Below are 18,820 nucleotides of genomic sequence, written 5' to 3' on the forward strand. Positions count from 1 at the left end.
GCCCCAAACACTTCCCACTTCACCTGGTTGCTGGCCCTGCTGGCCCAGGGCTCAACCAGAATCCCAAGATACCCCTGGGGGACAGCTTCATTTTCAGATGGGTGCTGTATCACAGGACAGGGAAAGGACCTGAGTTCGGAAGGATGAGTGAGAGGACAGGGAGGTGAATGACAAGGAGAGAAGGGCACAGCAGTCAGGCTGGGCCAAGGGGAATGGGGCTGAGTTCCCGTGTATCAGCGGACAATGGTGAAGCTAAAAATGCAGTAATAGCAGGAGCTGTTGTTTGCCGAGTCATGCAGCAGGAACTCTGTATACATTCATCCATTCGTCCTCATGACAGTCTTTGCGTTTGGTATTATTTCCATTTTACAGACAAGGAGACTGAGGTTCAGAAAGGTCAAACAGATTGCCCGAGGGCACAGTAATAGAGGCAGATTCTGGATTGAAACCCTGCCCCCTCCATCTCTAGAGCCTGCTCTGCCTCCCAACTGTCGCTTTCCAGAGGGTCCTCCATCCTTGCCCTTTTCTGATAAAGGCCCTTGTCTTTTCAGGGCGAGCCAGGGGAGTGCTCCTGCCCTTCCCGAGGGGACCTTGTCTTCTCTGGCATGCCGGTAAGTGGTGCCAAGAGCCTTCCCCCCACCTGGGGGAAGAGGCCTGGCTTCCTGCCTCGTGCCCAAGGTGCCTGGGCCCCTGCGCCCCGGCCAGCTGCCTCCCCATGCAGCCCTGCGCTTGGTGTGGACGTTGCCTATAACCTCTCCCCTTCTTTTGCGACCCCCACTCCCACCCAGGGTGCTCCGGGACTTTGGATGGGCAGCTCCTCGCAGCCGGGCCCGCAGGTGTGTGTCGCTTGTCTCCTCTGTCTCTCTTGCCTGCCAGCGCCCCATGGCTTGCCCATCCTGACACCAGGCCCCCAGCGATGGGGCAGAGCTCTCTTCTGGGTCTGATGATTTCTTCTCTCCCTCAGGGTCCTCCGGGTGTTCCCGGACCACCAGGCCCCCCTGGGATGCCTGGACTGCAGGTAAAGAGGGAGAAGAGAAAGAGGAGTTTGGGAGGGGGCAGGGCAGCAGGGCGCATGCTCCGAGCTGGATCCCACGTGTGCTGCTCCCCTGTCCCAATGCATACACGTGTCATTTCTCGCTCCTTGTGCTCCTGCTTCCCAGAGTCGTGTGGAGGGCTCACTGGTCCCTGAGGGCAGGCTCTGTGTACTCCCAGCCCTTTTTCAAGGAGTGCCCTGTTGTGTGTAGCCAAGCTCAGGCCTTGGTCATCCGTCAGGAACCCAGAATCTGGGTCAGTTAACAATCCTTGACACGGGTACAGAGCTCACCATTTTGGAGCACATTCAATATTCATTTGTGCAACAAATATTTTTGCATACCCGCTATTTTCTTTCTTTTTTTTTTAAATACCCGCTATTTTCTAAGCACTGTTTTAGGTGCTGTTAAGATGGCAGTGGACAGAAAGAAAAACCCCTAGGAGCTTGCACTCTAGTAGGAGGGACAGAAAATAAACAAGAGAAATAAATAAAATACAGTGTGTTAGAAAGTGATTTGTGCTGCATGAAAGTTAAAGCAGGGAGTGTGGATAGAAAATGGGAAGAGCCCAGGGGAGATATTTGAGAACAAAGCTGAAAAGAAGGGGGCATTTGAATCAAGACTTAAAGGGAAACAAGGAAAAAAAGGGGGAAGAAAAAAGAAAAAGAGAAAGACTTGAAAGAAATGAGGAGTAGGCCTGTGAGGGAGAGGATTCCTGACAGACCATGCAGCATGTGCAAAGGCCCAGAGGTCGGAATGTGCCTGCCATTTCAGGGAATAGGAAGGAGGCCAGGGTGTGTGGTGAGAGCAGTAGGAGTTGAGATCTGAGTGGCATTGTGATTAGAGTGTGCGTTCACAGCCAGGCAGCCTGACTTTGATTCCCAGATCTTCTGTGTGTTAGCTTTGTAATGCTGGGTAAGTTACTTACCCTCTCTGTGTCTCAGTTACTTCATCTGTTAAGTGGAGATAAGTACAGCACCTACCTCATGGGGCTTTTGTGAGTATTAAGCATTAATGCATGCTAAATGTACAGAGCCCTGCCTAGCCCACAGTAAATAAATGCTCAGAAGGCATTAGCCATCATTATGGATGACAACTTCTGTTATGATTTTTACATCCATTCTCTCTCACTCACCTGAGCCTTACATCAGCTCCAACAGAAGGCAGTGTTAGCCTTAAGTCACAGCTGGGCAAACCGAGGCTCTGGGAGGTGAAGTATCTTGTCTGAGGTCATCAACTAGGAATTGGCGGCACTGGACTGGGGCTTCCCGCGCAGAGCATTTTCTAATGCTCTCTGCTGCCATGCAGGGCAGCTCCCCCATGTTTGCATGCCAGGCCACACTTCCCAGAGGCCCTGGGAGGCACAGACAGTGGCTTCTGTGTATCTGGCTCCCAGCTTCTGAAAGAGTGATTTTCACCTGAAGAGGCAGAGCAGAATCACATGGAAGCTTTTTACAAACTACTCCCCACAGCCCCAACAATTTTATATCCACCCCCGACCCAGGCAAAGAATCTGCTCTGGTGGGCCCCCATTGCTGATGGGAGCCTCTGTCGGGATCCCCATTCTCTCCGTATTGTCAGGAGCTCAGAACTAGAGCCAACTCTAGGTCCCCTACCGGCCAGCCACACCTTTACCAAGTGTCTTGGCTTCCGGCTGCAGTGCCAGGAGACGGGAATCAGTCTGCAGGGGGCTTGCCATTTGCTTGGGGAAGCGCGAGGGTCATTTCAAAGTGACCCACTGACAAGCGCATGCTGATGTCCTGTGAACCCTGCCAAGACATGCTGGGGGAACGTGGCAGAAAAGAGTGACTGCCACCGAGCCCGGTCCCAGGCACCAGAGTCCTCATCTGGTGTCAGTGCTGGAGACTAAGCCGAGGCTGCTGCTCGCGGGCACCTGCCCCTCATCTGGCAGTCTCTTTGCAGTCCTTTCAAGAAGGCGAGGGCCCAGCAGCTCCTCTCTGCAGGTGCAGGAACAGGCTCAGGATAGACAGCATCCAGAGCCTCAGAAATATAATCTCAAGTAATCCCCGTCCACTTCTCAGAAGAGCAGCTGAGGCACAGAGGTTTAAGAAATGTGCAGTTCTATAGCTAAGAATAGATGGTGCACAGGCACCGCTTCACTTCTACAGTAGGACAGGTGGGAGAACAGCTCTGGGAGGGCGGGAAAAGAAAATCACAGAGTATCAGGCTTGAACTAACACCCGGGAGCAGGAGAGTGGAGCAGGGGGTGACTGATCATTTAGGGGCATAATTATAATGAACACGGTCAAGGTGTTTTCCTTGTGCCAGGAGCTGTTCTAAGCGCTTTACCTTATTAACTCATTGAGGACGTGGAATGAGCAGGGCTAGGTGATGGCACGTGGGGTGCAGGAGGGGCTGGGGGAAGCTGACTCCAGGTCTGACTCAGGCCTGCTGCAGCCTGGCCTGAAATCAGGTGGGCTGCTGGGGGAGGTGGCATGTTCAGTTGCTGAGAGCTGGGACTTGAAGAGAGGCCAGCTCTTGGATCAGGCCAAGGAAATCCTGTGTGCAGTGAGCAGCGGTGCGTTCACTCAGCGCGCACTTAATGCACACCTCCTCCAGGTTGGGCACTGGGGATTTAAAACCAAGCATATTCCCTGCCTCCACGGAGTATTTAATACACTAATTGGCATTGTGAGTCTGTCCGGGGAATGGAGTCTGGCTGGCAGCATTTAACATGAGCATCCCTCGTGCCAGGCTCTGTACTAAGCACCATACAGCCATGATCTCCTTTAAGCCTTACCATAAACTCTCCCTGTTTCACAGAAAAGGAAACTGAGGCACAGAAATTTTTTCCCCCAAGTAACCTGCCAAAAGCTATACAGGTAGTCAGTCAGGATTTGCCCCTAGATGGGGCTTTCTGGCGTCCACCCTGCTGTGGGCATGAGTGTTCTGGGGACTGTCATTTGAGGAATGCTCCTGAGAGACTGGGTGAGAGAGGGGTTGGAACCAGGTACCACTTCCCTTCTACAGTAGAACGGGTAGGAGTATCTGAATCTCACCTCTGTGCCTTGCTCATTCTGTGACCTTTAGCAAGTTACATACCTCTCTGAGTTCTTCATCTTGTTTTTAAGGTGGAGCTAACAAACACCTCTCCAAGAAAACTGTGATGATTAAATGAGAAGATATATGAGAACGTAGTGAGAAAATATAGGAAAAGTACTTAGCAGAGAAAGAAACAGTCGTTATCTCCTATATAGAAGACCCTCTGCCCCTAACGTGTAGGGGAAGAACTCATTTGGACTGATTTTGGGGGTCACTCCTCTGGGCCTGTTCAGCTCCCTCTACAAACGGTCTGGAGGCTTTTGAGCTAAGAATAGACATCAGCCTTGTGCCAGTCAGGGCTCTCGGCGCTGCAGGATGATGGGGAGAGGCAGTAGGGATGCTGAGAATGAATCAGGGTGACCTGCAGGCCAGAGAGAGGTGTCCACTCACTAGTGTCTTTTCTTGGCTGCAGGGAGTGCCTGGGAACCATGGTTTGCCAGGACAGCCTGGATTAACTGCAGAGCTGGTAGGTATCCGCCAACTCTGTCCGGCACCTCCCGTGCTCTTCCCAGGGCTGACCTTGCCACACCAGCGCCCAGCTGCAGTGGGGCCCCTCTTCCTCTTCTGAGGCGGGGAGAAGCTTGGATGCCATGTGTGTGGCTTCCCAAGGCTCCACCCGGCGCCTTCAGTCTCTGCCCCCCTCCCCTCACCCGTCTGAGCCTTCATGTCTGTGTCTTGCAGGGATCCTTGCCCATTGAACAGCACCTCCTTAAGGTAAGAGAGTAAGAGAGGGGGAGTAGGCATTGGCAGGGGTTTCCCTAAGGGGATGATTGTAGTAAGCACTCAGCTGCGTGGCACCGCGCAGAGAGAGCTGCAGATGGAGCGGCTGGTGGGGGATGTGCGTGCCAGGCATCTGTCTATGAGGGATTAGCGCGGTGCCGGCTCAGAGCAGACCCTCAGTCAGTGTTTGCTGAATGAGTGTTTGAAGGAATCCTGCGAAGGTGCCTACGTGGCCATGGTGCTCTTGGCAATTGTAACCAGGACACCTGCACACAGCAGCAGCCAGTGAGGCCCTGCATCCACCCCCTGCCCCCCATCACCCTGGGGCAGGGCAGGAAGGGTGAAGGTGCACTTGTAGGGTTGTCAAGCAGGGACCTGTGAAGGTTATTACTATGATAAGACTGGATAGGAGCCCGGAAGAAGTCTTCAGCTGTCCTCTGGTCAATCTAGAAAGAATCCAGGGAGGAGATGGGATTTAAGAGGCAATTCTAGCGGTGCAAGAAAGGGGACTTGGGGCCTGGTGGGAGAGTCAGCCTGTGCCAGGGTCTGTGCATAGCATCAAGGCCACACCCGAGGGCTGGCTTGCCTTCCCAAGCTGGGCAACCACGGGTGACACAGCCCTTCCTTGCTCATTCGCCTCTAGAAATGAGACCAGGAACCTTCTCTCCTCCGGCCCAGCATCCTTAGGGGTCCCTCCCACACCTTGGCCCCCAGATACCCCATCCTGGTCACCCCCTTCTAGCACTGGCTGGTCAGTGCCCTGGACCTCCCATGACTGCAGTGGTCCTGGTCAGGACAGAGCATGGGGACTGCCCATCCTGCCCCTGCTCTGAGGTCAGATTAACCTCCTGGCAACAGTTACAGGTTGGATCACAGCTGGGTTGTGGCAACAAATCCCAGCTCTCCCCAGGCTTCTGGCAAGCCAGGGTTCCCCAAGACCTGGCCCTGGAGGGTGATTGTGAGACTCCAAATGCAGGACTGGACGTTCTCTGTGCAACATTTCATCTGATGGCCTCTTAATCAAGTGCTCCATGGGGAGCCCCTCTACAGGAACTGAGTGTGATCTGGAGAAGGGGTCAGATGGTGCCCCAGGGGGTGCTGACCACCCCAGGCACCCACAGCCCAGAGGAAGCTGGGCCTGTGGACAGAGTGCCAGTTCTGCCCTCATACAGACCAAGGCCCAATCCAGGGCCCCACTTACCTTAGACAGGTCATGCTGTCTCTTTGAGCCTCATCTCCAGAATGCTTACAAGATGACCTGCCTCATTGCACTGTCAAGACTGAAGGTGATAATGGACTAAGGCCTGTTACCATGGCTGGCATCATGGGTGCTGAGTAAATGACAACCATTATCACTGGCCTTTGCTTTGAAGAGTGTCTAGGGGCCTGTGGACACCCGGCCAGGCTCCCAGGTCCTCTGAAATTCTAGTCTAGTTTTCGTGAGTAGGTTTCATTTTGCGGGGAAGAGGACTCAGCTTCCATCAAACTCTCAGAGATGTCTGTAGCCCAAAGAGGTTAAAACCTCCAGGAAGATTCAGGCCCGGCAAACTGGGGCGCCTGTGACAGCTGGGATCTGCTGGGGAGTCAGGGGCAAGCCCCGTCCCAGAGGGTGTCCGCGAAGGGCCTGGCTCCTCCTGCAGCTGTTCCCTTTGGTGCCTTGGGCAGAGGAGCTGGTGTCTGGAGCTGGGCTTTTCAGTCTAAATCCTCGTGGCATGTCCTCACAGTGGGTGCAGGTTGCAGGAACAGCCGGGACAGATGGTCCCTCCGTGGGCCCCTCCGCCTCCTCTCACACTCCTGTCTGGGAAGTGGCTTTGGCTTGGCCCTACCAGAGCTTCTTCCTGGAGGAAACTCAAAGCCAGCTTTGGGTCCCCTGAGGATGCAGCAAAGCTGCAGCAGGGATGTGGCTGGGGAGGAAGAGAGCAGGTGGGTGGACAGCCAGCAGGGTGCCCCAGGCTGAGTTCCGAGTGGGGTCCCCCATCCAGCCCATCCTGGCCTTCTCTGCCCCAGGCCCCATTGCCTCCCATTTTTCTCATCAGAGCATCTGTGGGGACTGTGTCCAAAGGCAGAAGGCCCACCCTGTGGCTCTCCGAGAAAGTGGAGAGAAGGGAGACCAGGGCATCCCCGGCGTGCCAGGCCTCGACAGCTGTGCCCGGGTAGGAGGCTGGGCTCAGGGTGGCCTTGGTGGGGGGAGAGCTCCTGGCTGCCCCCGCTGACGGGGCCTCTGGCTGTCCTCCACAGTGCTTCATGGAGCGGGAGCGCCCAAGAGCTGAGGAGGCCCGGGTGAGTGGACCTCCGTCTTCTCTTCAGCTCCTGCCCTGCGACCCTGGGGCTGCTCACACCCTCACGCTGACCATCCCCATCCCGCTCTAGGGGGACAACAGCGAGGGAGACCCGGGCTGTGCAGGGAGCCCTGGCCTGCCTGGCCCTCCGGGACTGCCTGGCCAGAGAGGAGAAGAGGTAAGAGCAGGGCCCTCGCCCCAAGGCACTGGGTCTCCACTCAAGTGGCCCTCAGTTCCTAAGGGCAGTTTCATTCCTGCCAAATGTCCTCTTGGGCCCTCTCGTGGCTCCCTGTCTCTCTTGGGAGTCCTTCAGGGACCTTCAGGGCCTTTAGGTCACCCGGCGCACCTCACTGCTCTGGCTTCATCTGCTCTCCGGGCACACGGGCTTCCTCGCAGCTCTGCTCCCCCGGCCTCTCTTCCTCCCCACGCCTAGCTGCTTCCTCGGCCTGCGGCTCTTCTCCAGGGCCCGCTCCTTCACCCCTTCAGCCCTTTGCTCAAATATCACCTTCTCTGGGAGACACTGCCTGATCACTGTCTCTAAAATGGAACCCCCACACCAATCCTAGAACCCAGTCCCCCTTTCTGCCTCACACTTATCACGCTGAGACATACTGGGAACACGCCACGGATGTCTGCTGACGACGTGCCAGCCCCCGTTCTATTCCTTCTCCATCTCCCTCTCTCGAATGTAAGCACCATGAGGCAGGGAGTTTAATGTTCTGTTTATTGCTGTGTCCTCAGCACCTGGACTAGTGCCCGGTACTTAATAGCTGATTGATAAATATTTGCCGGATGATTGAATGAACCGAATGAAAGGTTTAACGTCAGCGTTGACACCCTGCTCTGACGGCCTGCTGACTCTGGCTGTGGCGGGCTGGGTGGAGAGCTGTGGAGACGCCGGGGCGCTGTGGCATCTGGGCCTCTGCAGTGATTTCCCTTGGCTTCCTTTGCAGGGTCCACCTGGCATGAGGGGCTCCCCGGGTCCTCCAGGCCCTATTGTAAGTATCTGTGGTTTCCTGGCCCACCTGAGAGGCTCTCAAAGGGTTGTAAATCCCAGATACCATTCTGCTGCCTTGTCTCCAGGAAGCTGGGCAGGACAGAAAGAGGGAGCTTCCACTGCCTCTCCTTTCCCTTGTCAGAGCATCTGCAGGGACTGTGGCCTCCTGCCACCCAATCCCCCCCCCCCACCACCAAAACTGCTCCGCCCTGCTCTGCCTGTGGTCCTGCTTCGAGGAGGCCCTGGGGTGCATCCTGGTTTCCCCAGCCCCATCCCTGCTGTGTTTACCACAGTTGCTCACCATCTGGGCAGCCAGGAAAGCGCGCAGTGATCTTCAGACAGGGGCCAGGGGCTGAGATGGAGCTCTGTAGGGCCTTCTCTAGGACAAGCCTCCAAAGCCAGCCTAGGGGCGTCTACCCTGGAGTTCTCTGTGGTGCTGATATGACAGGACCATAGATGTGACTAGGAGAGCCTGGAGGAACTGTAAATGCTTTCTTTGGAGGAAAAACAAAAAAGGCTGGTGGGAGCCATCTTAGAACCAGGGAGCCCCTGACCTGGGGGCCCACGGAGGTCAGGCAGCAGGCATGACGGGCTTCTGCCCCGGCAAGGGGATTCGCTCAGACTCGGGAAGACTTGGGCAGGGCTGCTTGCCGCTGGGGGCTGTTTCCGTCTCTGCTGATGGCGGAGCCACTCTTCTGGAACCGAGGCGAGGAGCAGATGTCTTCTGGGCCAAGACTTGCGATGAGTCTCTTTTCCAGCTGCCTTGAAAATATTCCCATGACCTCCTCTCCCCGTGACCCTCCACTCCAGACTGTGTCCCAGGGTTAATGTGCTTGTGAGATGTGACCTGCCTGTTTCTCCCACCAGGGCCCCCCAGGTTTTCCTGGTGCTGTTGGCTCCCCCGGATTGCCTGTAAGAACTTAGCGCTGCTCGACCTCCCCTTCCCCCGCCAGCCAGGTCTCTGTGGCTTTTGCTTGTCTCCCTTCCTGTCTTGCCCTGGCCTCCCTCCTCCATGTTTGTCCTTGTCCCCCTGCAGGCTGGGTAGCTAACGACACGGGTTCCCTGAGGTCCCAGCAGCTTGGATGGCATCCCAGTCTCTGACTTCTTTCCATTTTCCCTTCTCCCTCTTCTCCTGCTTTCTCTCTCTCATCTTCTCTCTTCTCCCCCCTTCCGTTTCCCTTTTTCTCTCCCACAATCACACATCACTCCCCCTAAATCCTCCGGAGCTATTTTACCTTCTTATTTTAAGCTGGTGCCTCCAGGGGCCTCTCCATCCCTCCCTTCTCACTTCTGCCTCCTGTTTCTCCCACCTTTGGTGTTGACTGAAGATTTGCTGAAAGTAGTTCTTGGGGCCCTGCCAGGCACCTGGCACAGAGCCCGGCAGAGATGCCAAAGCTTTAGGGCTTCACACTGCAGTCTGGCACGGGTTCGCCACCCTGCTGCTTGGCAGGGCTGTCCAGAGGCACCCCAGGGCTTTCAAGGCGGCCATGCTTGCAACCTTTCCCATCATCCTTGAGGAAACTTCCTCCTCTTCCTTTCCTCTTCTTTGGCTCTGGTCCCAATTCTTCTCCAAGGCGGGGCATGTGATGCCAGCCAGTAGGGTTTCTGGGTGTCATGGGGCCCTGCCCCTCGGTGCCCAGTGTCTTGGCCGCCTCCTTCTGCCAGGTGTCGTTAATTGCTCTGCCTTCATCATCATCATAAGTATGTTTAAATCATCCCCATCCTCACTGTTGCTCCCTCCTGGGTCATGGAAACTAACCTCCTGTTTGTCAGATTTCGTGTTGCTGGGGCCTGGCTCCTCTCCTCCCAGGCCTGGTGATGGAGGCTCAGGGAGCAGGGCCCCTCCTTGTCACAGCTCCATCTGTCCCCACGTCCTCATCCTGGCCGGACCTTGTCTGTTTCTGCTTGCTTGGGTGAAGGGGCCATCTGTCCGTCTAGCCATCTGTCTTGTGTTGTGGAAAAGGTTTGGGCGCCGTCTTTTGAGGGTGTGAGGGAAAAGGGGCAGACAAGGCCCCTTAATGGTGTGGTGCATCTACAAAGGCCAGGGTGAGGAGTGAGGGATGGGGGCTCTGGCCCTGATTGGAATGCATATCCCTTCTCACCTAAAAAGTGGCAAGGACTGCTCTGGAGGGAGCCTTCCCATGTCCCTCCCCTGCATCCCTAAAAGAAGGTGATTTTTGGCTGGGGTGGGGGGCTTGGACAGGTAAGTGTTGGGTATCAGGTGATACTTTTTGGTGGGGAGCATCACTCGGGGAACACCTCTCCTGACAGTCGCCCCTCAGGGGAGCACGTGTCACCCTCCTAAAAGGTGCACCCCAGACAGTGACCACAGGGCACACCAATGGCAGTCACCTGAGAGTGAGAGGTACCTTCTGAGAGTCACCCACCTGGGTGGGTATATCTCTGTGATGACCTGTCTTCGGGGATACTCCTGAGAGGCACCCATATATGGGAATTTATTCCTCTGATAGTTTGTTACCCTTCTGGGCACCCCCTCCTACAGTCACTCTGCTGGGGACACTACGGGGCCACCAGCAACCCTCCACCTTTGCCTGGAATGGGAACAGAGGGCTGCAGGGCAGGGGGAAGGCGTCAGGGGCTGGGTGGGTTCTGCCCTCCCCTGCAGTTTCTCATGATTTTTCTCTCCAAGGGTCTTCAAGGAGAGCGAGGCCTCAGGGGCCTGACCGGAGAGAAGGGGGAACCGGTAAGGGAGGCAGCAGGGGATGGAGAGAGATGCAGGGCCCTGGGGAGACAGAGGATGGGCCCCCAGGAAAGCCTGCTGAGTGGAAAATGGGAGGTGGACTCATCCTTTTGAAACTCTTTGCCCTTCAGCCCTGATTCCCTCAGTCTTCACAACCCATCAGGGTCACAGGTGTGCCTCGACTCCCTATAAGGGGCAAACACCCCGATCCTGGGGGCTTTCTCTCTCCCATTCAGCATGCCCCTCCTACTTCGCCCACCCCGGTCCTCATCATCCCCTGCCCTGGTCCTCCTCCTCTGGCTCAGCTCCCAGGGTCCAGGCCTGTAGTGGCAGTCATGACCAAGGGAAGCTGGGCCTGGGGGAAGTGGCCCAAGGTGGTGGCTGTACTGGGGCAGGCGGGCACCTGCTCCAGATGGTCTGGCCTTGGCTGCCCTCATGCCCAGGGAGGGGGACAGAAGTGTTGGGGGGGCTGGTCCATTATGTCTCCCTTTCTCTGCAGGGTCCTCCAGGGCAACCTGGCTACCCAGGTGCCATGGGCCCCCCGGGACTGCCTGTGAGTAAGGGGACCTTGGGTCTGAGGGTACCAGAACCATGGGGGTGGTATCAGCACAGGCTCAGGCTTGGGCATCCTCAATGGGCTCCCTCCTTTGCAAGCATTTCAGCAGGCGTCTCTGCCAGGCTGTCTGTACAGAGTCCCCACCATCATAAGCCCACTTGGTAGTGGAGCCTGGCCTACTTCTCTGCTTTGAGGGGCTCACTGTAGTCACTGTTCATCAAGGGCCAGACTCTCAGAGTACCCTGAGCAGCCCAGACTTGGGAGTAGACTGGGATCTGCCTCCTGGGGGGGCAGAGAAGAGTTGAGGAGACAGTGCAGAGGCGCCTGTTAGGTCGACATGACACCCCCCTTCCACTGAATGGCTTGGAGGCCGATGCCCACCCCTTGGTCCCCCACCCCCAGCTCCCACGGTCGTCCTAGGCGCCATCTGCTTCTAAGCGCCAGTCTGTGTACCAGCTGCAGCCTCCACCCCTCACGTCAGCGCCTTGCCACCTCCCCACAGGGCTAATTCACGCTCTCTTTGCTGCTTGTCAGGGCATCAAGGGGGAGCGCGGCCACTTGGGTTCCCCGGGAGAGAAGGGAGAATCGGTGAGTGCAGCTCCCTCCGCGGGGGCGGGAGGAAGGGCTTCAAATGACTGGTCCCTGCCCACCGCCTCCGCCTCCGCCTCCCTTGGAGAGCTTCCCAGCCGCAAGCGAAGGGGGAGACATGACCCCGACTTCCCGGCCCCCCTGAGCCGCTCCAGCTGCATCTCAAGCAGGCAGTGCTGCTGCCGGCTGGCTGCTGTGGGAGCGGGGCAGAAGGAAGCCGCTGGGAGAATCCTGGAGAAGGCAGAGGGGGGCCAGAGTCACCTGGAGGAGGACACCTCAACCCTCCATGGCTGTAGGCCTGAGTGCCAGACCCAGGACTCTGGACTCTACTGGGCTTCCTGACCCCTGCAGCCCAGAGCCACGCCTCACAAAACAAATGTGCCAGGCCCATGCTGAGCACCGGAGATGGGATGGTCATCAGATGAGGACACTGAGGCTCATGAAGTGACATGGCTCACCCAGGGTCATGCAGCTAGTTAATGAGTTAGGGCAGAGCCTGGACTTGAACCCAAGTTTGTCTGTGACAGACCTCCCAAACCTTTGTTTTACCTTCTCTCTTACACAAGCCAACGAGGCCTCCTGGGAGGGAGCAAGCCAAGCCCTACGGTGCAGTTATTCAGTAATAGCTCTTTCTCATGGGCCTTCTGGGTGCCAGGCTCTGTTCTGACGGTGCCTTGGTGGATAAAACAGGCCGTTGTGCCCCTGACCCTCATGGAGCTCACATTCTAGTGGGACAGGCAGTTAACAGATGAATAAACAGATACGTATAAATTATAAGAGATAGGACCAGCGGAGAAAATCAAGCAGGGTAAGAAACTGGAGCCATGAACAGGATGCATTAGAGAGGGAGGCCTCTGAAGAGGTGGTGTCTGAGCTGAGCCCTGAATGGAATTTCCAGGGTGGGAGTCAGGGGAGGACACATAGTTCTCTGTGCTGGGGAATCCCAGAGGGAGAGGCCGTGGGTGGGGACACCTCAGGAACAGATTCGAACCATCTAATGATTTGGTAAAGTTTCATCAGGCCTAGAAAGGCTGGGGGAATGGTGGACACTCTAGCTAGGGAGGTAGAGGGGACAGTCGTGCAAAGGCCCAGGGGTCTGGATGTATAGAGTTCAGGGAACCGCAGTCTGGCCAAGCAAGACAGAAGATGAGAAAGGGGAGAGGAAAAAAGAAAGAAAGGGGAGAGGGAAGTGAAGCAGGAAAGGGTGGTTCATATCAGATCACAGGATGCCTCAAAACCCAGCATGGGTGGAAAGTGTGTTTCATTCAGCTGACAGTGGGGAGCCATGGAAGATTTTGGAGCAAAAAAGTATTATAATCAGAGCTGTGTTGAAGAAGAGAAGATGGCAGCCAGTTGCTGGCTGGATTGGAGAGTCAAGAGGTGGCAGGACTAGTTAAGAGGCTGGTTCAGTAGCTCAGGCAAGAGAAGGGAAGCCTGAACAGACCAGGGAGAGGAGTCCCAGGGCTCAGAGGGCCTCCCACCACATCCCCTGCCTCTGCTCTGCACCCTGTCCCCTGCCCCATCCCCTGATCTCCCACCTCCCCCAGTCACAGTGACATATTCTGCTCCTTTGTGTCACCAGGGCCCACCTGGTTCTGAAGGCCTCCCAGGGCCCCCAGGCCCAGCGGTGAGTGAGGAAGGGGACAGGGAGATTTGGATGTGGGGATCCCTGGTCCTGCCCTAGGATCTTAGGGCAGGAAGACTGGGTTCCAGATGCATTGCTTTCTGTGGTGACAGGGTCCCCGAGGAGAGCGAGGACCCCAAGGGAACGTTGGTGAGAAAGGCGACCAGGTGAGTGGTGACGGGAACTTGGCTGGGTTTCCTGACCACGGTGGATGGCTGGGGGGAGGCAGGGAAGGGGCTGGGTCCTCTCCCTGTTGGTCACCCTCATATATGGAGGATGACCAGCTCAAGCCTCCCAGCCCCCACCCATCCTTGACTGTAACCTCCCACCTCATGCCCAGAGCCCCACTGCCAGCCATCTTGGGCAGAGTGAAGGACAAGTCCCCATGACTTGAAGCAGCCTCACCTTGTCACTCTTTTCCACCTGGGCAGCCAGGTGGCACAGCAGACTGTCCCTTCCTTTCTTCCCTTAGGGATTTCAAGGCCAGCCAGGCTTTCCAGGCCCACCGGTGAGTGAGTACACGAAGCCAGCTCTGTCCAATGTCATCCCATCTGAGAGGGGCAGGCCTGGCCAGGGCGAGGGTGGGCCTGGGCACGGGAGGAACGGCCTGGGTGGCCAGGCCTGATTCCAGGAGCCAGGACCTGGAGAGCAGGGCCTCCTGGGTGGGCCCCAGCCACGCAGCCCAGCCAGATGAACTGCCCCTGGGTGGTGTTTCTAGGAAGTCAAAATGCATCACATTAACAGCGGTGAAGCACACCCAGGAGAAGGAAGGAAGGGGAGCTCCTTTCCAGCCCCACTTTCATTCCTGCCTGCTCCTTTGTTGACATAGGGTCCCCCTGGATTCCCAGGCAAAGCTGGACCACCTGGCCCACCTGGCCCCCAAGCGGAGAAGGTGAGCAGGACCCCAGTTTGCCACCGTCACAGATCTGAGCCACGGAACTCCTACGCCCCCTGCCCCTTGGCCAGCATCAGTCCCTCCAAAATTCAAGGACCAACTCAGTTACATCAAGGGTGGGAAAAGAGACCTCTAGGATGTGCCCAGCAACTGCTGTAGGGCAGCAGGGCCAGGGTAGACCAGTGGACCCCTCCAGCTGACAGCTGGGCTCAGGATGCCTCCTGGCTTCTGTGCCACCGAGGTCCCCACCTGATGGAGAGGGTGGGTGGGGAGGAAGCAGAGGGGTGTAGTGAGAGGTGGCTGACTAGAATGCCCCAGGTCAGCCCGGGCCAGCTTCACCTCCTCAAGGGGAGGGTGAGGAGTTGAGGGAAGCACATCCGAGACTGGGAAGCCCAGGCCCTACAGCAGGAGGAGCTCTGGGCATTTGCCTTCTGGGTCTGATGACAGCCGGAAAGGGAGGGACCTCCTGGGCGGCCATACTCATGTTGTCCCCAAGGGCCAAAGAGGGCAGGTGTGGCCTGTGACCTGGTGGCCAGGGTGGGAAGAGCAGCAGCCTGGGGAGCCCCCACACCTGGGTTTGGCTTGATAAACTCTGGGGCCTCACTCTTCCTTGGTCTGGGGACATCCTGATCTCAGCCCATCCTCCAGGCTCTCCAGATGCGACTGGTGGGTAGTATAGTGAGGACCCAGATTGACTTCTATACTTGAGGTGCGAGGATCATGGCCCAGAGGGAAGGGCAGGAGGTCTGCAGCCTCATGGGGAGCCGCCTTTCCTCTGAAAGCTGGAAAGGATCTAGCTTTTCACTGTCCAGATGAGGAAATGAGGCCCAGAGAGTCTGGGGGCATCCCAGGGGTGCACAGCAAGACAACGACAGAGCTGAGACTTCCCTCCCAGCTCAGGAGAACCCCCACACCCCTCTTTGCCTCCGCAGAGCCAGTGCCCATCAGTCATGGTTGAGGCAGTGGTGGGTGCCACTTCCCTTTCATTCTCTGTGGGGCACCTGGGTGGTGGCCCCTGCCAGAGCCCTCTGTGCTGGCTCTATACCCCAGTGCTGCCTGCTCTCCTTAGGCTGGTCATTGCAGAGAATCCCAAACCTCTGGCCAGTGGTTCTCCATCCCAACTCCCTGTGGGATTGCCATTTCCTGGACCTGTGCTGACCCCTCCTGGTTGCTGGTGACATTGCAATGCCAACCAGAGCTCTTCCCCCACCCCTACTCTGTGGGATCTCTAGCTGGATTCCCTTCCTCTTGGCAACCCCTACAGCCACTGCTCCAGGACAGCCACCCTCTCTCCCCGCTGGGAGACTGCCGCAGCCTTCCCCCACTAAGCTACCTAGCTCCCCATACCTTTTCTGATGAACATCCTAATTTACGCATTTGCTCTCATCACTCCTCTGCTTTGAACCATCAATAGCTCCCCAGTGCCTATAGTAGTGCTTTCAGACTTTATTTTGTAATCTCCAAATCTGTCACACAAAATCCCATGTGAACTCTCAATCTATAAAACAGATACAGGTAGGGCTGCTCTGGCTAAGACAAGGGTAGGGGTCATCTGGGCTTCCCTTTTGTGGCCCCAGCTCCAGGCACCTCCAGGAACCCCCAGGCCCTGAGAAGTACAGTTTGAAAACCACTGGTCTGTTTAATAAAGTCTAGCTCAGTGTTCAGGGCCCTCCCCATCCAACTCCTCCAGACTCCCCTCGCAGGCCACCCATCATGCGGGCCCCTGAGACAGCTGGGCGAGGCCAGGCATGTGACCCCTTTCACATCTTCATCCTTCTCTGAAGTCCTCTCCGGCATGCCCTTTTCTCCTTCTCCACCTGCCCAGATCCCAGACATCCTTCAGAGTCTAGCACCAGCAGACTCTTCTGTGACACTTTCCCTGACCCCTGCCTGACCAGAGTGAGCTGCTCCCTCTTCTGAAAGCCCATTGCCCCTTATTCACACAGAGCACATGGACTGTTGCATCCCCCTGTGAGCTCCTCAAGAACAGGGCCGCCCTTTCTCTATCTGGGGAATCAGAGGCTCTGTAGTGCTGGGCACCTTGTTGGGATCAATGTGAATTGAACATGTGCCTTCAGTTCAGCCCATGGTACTAAGCCCCTACCATGCCAACCCTGAGGACGATGCTGGACTGAGTAGGCTCTGTCCCTTCTTCATGGAGCTGCACGGAGAGGGGGATGCTTTGCGGATGAAGACAAATCCGCTTGCAGGAGTGGTATGTGGGATATAACCAGTTAGGCCAGAACTGAACTGGGGTTAGAAGCCAGCTGTCCTGACTTCCAGTAGTCACCACTGCCCATGGCCCAGGGTCCTATCTCCTGCTGGTGCGTGTGTAGGGGAGGGGGGCAAGGCCCTACTGACTTTGTTGGGGGCTCATTTCCAGGGCAGTGAAGGGATGCGAGGTCCATCAGGCCTGCCTGGTCCCCCTGGGCCACCAGGATCTCCCGGGATTCAGGTGAGTGTGTGCCCTCTTAGCCTGGCAGGTGTATGGTGTAGTGTGGTGTGTGTGTGTTAAGGGGTGGGAGTTGGGTGAGGGATGGAGAGGGTGGAGGTGCTGGGTCAGGCCACCCACCTCCAAGGGCTCCAGCACAGGCACGCAGAAATGCCTCTATCCCACTTCCAGGGCCCGGCTGGTCTGGATGGTCTGGACGGGAAGGACGGCAAGCCTGGCTTGAGGGTGAGACCATGGGCCCGGGAGGGCACCCCATCATTCTCTAAGAGTCAAAGGGAACCCTGATGAAAAGAATGGAATCTCACCCCCATGCCTCTTTTGAGGGGTGCTCCCACCTTCCCTTGGTCTGCCCCTTGCCACACCCCACTTCTCTGATGGCACCAGGGCCCCTTGGTTTCTCTGTTCTCCTTGTGGCCTTAGGTTGGATGTGCTGGGTCTCACCAAAGGCAGGCACTGAAGGGAAAAAATTTATACCCAGAAAATCAACTAAAGAAGCTAGGCTGGCTGTCAGTGTAGGCTGCAGACCTGGAAGGACTAGAGCAGCCCTGGCTCCTTGGGTCTGGTTTTGCTGGGAAATCTGAAAGGGAGGGGCCATGGCAAAGGGCAAAGCATCAAGGTCAATGCCCTTCTGTACCCCAAAGAAGGAAAACTGAGGTTCAGAAAGGGGCCGGGATGCACTCGGGGTCCACAGCCAGTGAGAGGCTGAGCCTGGCTTGGAGTCTTCCCCGTGCCCCACATGACAGTCCCTCCAGCCTAGGATGGCTGGGGGAGGGGCTGGAGAAAGGGGGAGACAGTGGTGAATGAGTGGGTACAGACTGGACAAAGCTTCTGTCTCAGTGCCCCACCTCTTTCCCTAGGGGGACCCCGGTCCTGCTGGCCCCCCTGGACTCATGGGACCCCCGGTAAGTTGAGCTGCAAGAAGGAGCTGCCGTGCTGGGTGGGGCAGCTCCAGTCCACATCCTCTGTGGAGTGCAGTATGACTTTGGATGGGTTTGATTTATTTAACCTGAGGAAGGAGGAATGGGAAGCAGCCTCTGCTTGAGGCGAGAGACGTGGTACCTCCTGCTTTTTCTTCCAGGGCTTCAAAGGCAAAACCGGACATCCCGGCCTTCCAGGACCGAAGGTAGGGATTTGGTGACTTGTGCTAACCAGGTTTTCTCCGCTCTTCTCAAGGCCTGACCCAGGCGGATGTAGCAGCCTAGCTGGGTCGATGTGCCATCTGACCCTTGGCAGAGATGCCAGCCCAGCATCAGGCATTCTGAGGCCACCGGTGCCTGGCAGACTGGGTCAGGGTTTTGCCGTCCACCAGCCTGAGGGCATCCAGGGGCCACTGGCCAGAGTCGGGCCTCTGATGTGGACCCCTCTGATGTGGGGTCAGCTTGGGGTGGGGGGAGCCAAATGGAGGTCTGGTGGGCCTCAGTTGCCCCTCTGTCCTCCAGGGTGACTGTGGAAAGCCAGGTCCCCCAGGCAGCAGTGGCCGGCCCGGAGCAGAGGTAAGGGACTGGGGTCTATGCGTGCTGCCTTTAGACAGCCGTTGGGTTCTGCTGAGTCTGGGATGCGGCGACTTCCTCGCGGTGGCAAATTGGCTGCCTCCTCTCCTTGGCCTTATGGGGGAGGTTTTGCCCAACACTGCACATCTTGACCTCCCTCCTCTTAAGGCTTGTAACTGGTTCCTCTCCCTGTGGGATACTGGGTCTCTAACCTCAAAGGCAGGGCCTCGCTGCCTTCCCTGGGCTTTGCTTTCTCCCTCCAGCCATGCTCATGGGAGTGCTGGTCTTCCAGCCCCAGAAGTCTTCGGCCTGGGGGTCGGGGCTCAGCGCGGCTCCTCTGACCACTGGAGTCCCACCTGCTCTGCTCAGCCCTCTCCTACCTATCAGTCCGTGTGTGTAAGTCTGTTCCTGTGTTGTTTCTTTC

At 57.0% G+C, this 18,820-nt stretch overlaps 1 protein-coding gene across 11 annotated transcripts in view; it reads left to right on the top strand.

Annotated features, from left to right (window-relative positions):
* The window catches only part of COL16A1 (collagen type XVI alpha 1 chain), a 50,806-nt gene that overhangs the window by 23,483 nt on the left and 8,503 nt on the right, over positions 1-18,820 (top strand). For 6 of the 11 annotated variants that reach the window (XR_012511358.1, XM_074376986.1, XM_074376978.1 and 3 more), the window contains 22 exons: positions 552-611; positions 789-836; positions 965-1,018; positions 4,507-4,560; positions 4,776-4,808; positions 6,851-6,967; positions 7,053-7,094; positions 7,185-7,271; positions 8,047-8,091; positions 8,958-9,002; positions 10,741-10,794; positions 11,291-11,344; positions 11,882-11,935; positions 13,518-13,562; positions 13,673-13,726; positions 14,032-14,067; positions 14,389-14,451; positions 16,838-16,909; positions 17,078-17,131; positions 17,764-17,808; positions 17,985-18,029; positions 18,346-18,399. Coding sequence is in view for 10 of the 11 variants with exons in the window: in XM_074376986.1 (XP_074233087.1) it covers positions 552-611; positions 789-836; positions 965-1,018; positions 4,507-4,560; positions 4,776-4,808; positions 6,851-6,967; positions 7,053-7,094; positions 7,185-7,271; positions 8,047-8,091; positions 8,958-9,002; positions 10,741-10,794; positions 11,291-11,344; positions 11,882-11,935; positions 13,518-13,562; positions 13,673-13,726; positions 14,032-14,067; positions 14,389-14,451; positions 16,838-16,909; positions 17,078-17,131; positions 17,764-17,808; positions 17,985-18,029; positions 18,346-18,399 (1,215 nt within the window). In the remaining variant the exon portion in view is untranslated. The remainder of the gene's footprint in view (positions 1-551; positions 612-788; positions 837-964; positions 1,019-4,506; positions 4,561-4,775; positions 4,809-6,850; positions 6,968-7,052; positions 7,095-7,184; positions 7,272-8,046; positions 8,092-8,957; positions 9,003-10,740; positions 10,795-11,290; positions 11,345-11,881; positions 11,936-13,517; positions 13,563-13,672; positions 13,727-14,031; positions 14,068-14,388; positions 14,452-16,837; positions 16,910-17,077; positions 17,132-17,763; positions 17,809-17,984; positions 18,030-18,345; positions 18,400-18,820) is intronic. The other 5 variants (XM_074376981.1, XM_074376987.1, XM_074376984.1 and 2 more) reach the window with 3 other exon arrangements.

This window comes from Camelus bactrianus, chromosome 13, assembly GCF_048773025.1.
Source record: "Camelus bactrianus isolate YW-2024 breed Bactrian camel chromosome 13, ASM4877302v1, whole genome shotgun sequence".
Lineage (NCBI taxonomy): Eukaryota > Metazoa > Chordata > Mammalia > Artiodactyla > Camelidae > Camelus > Camelus bactrianus.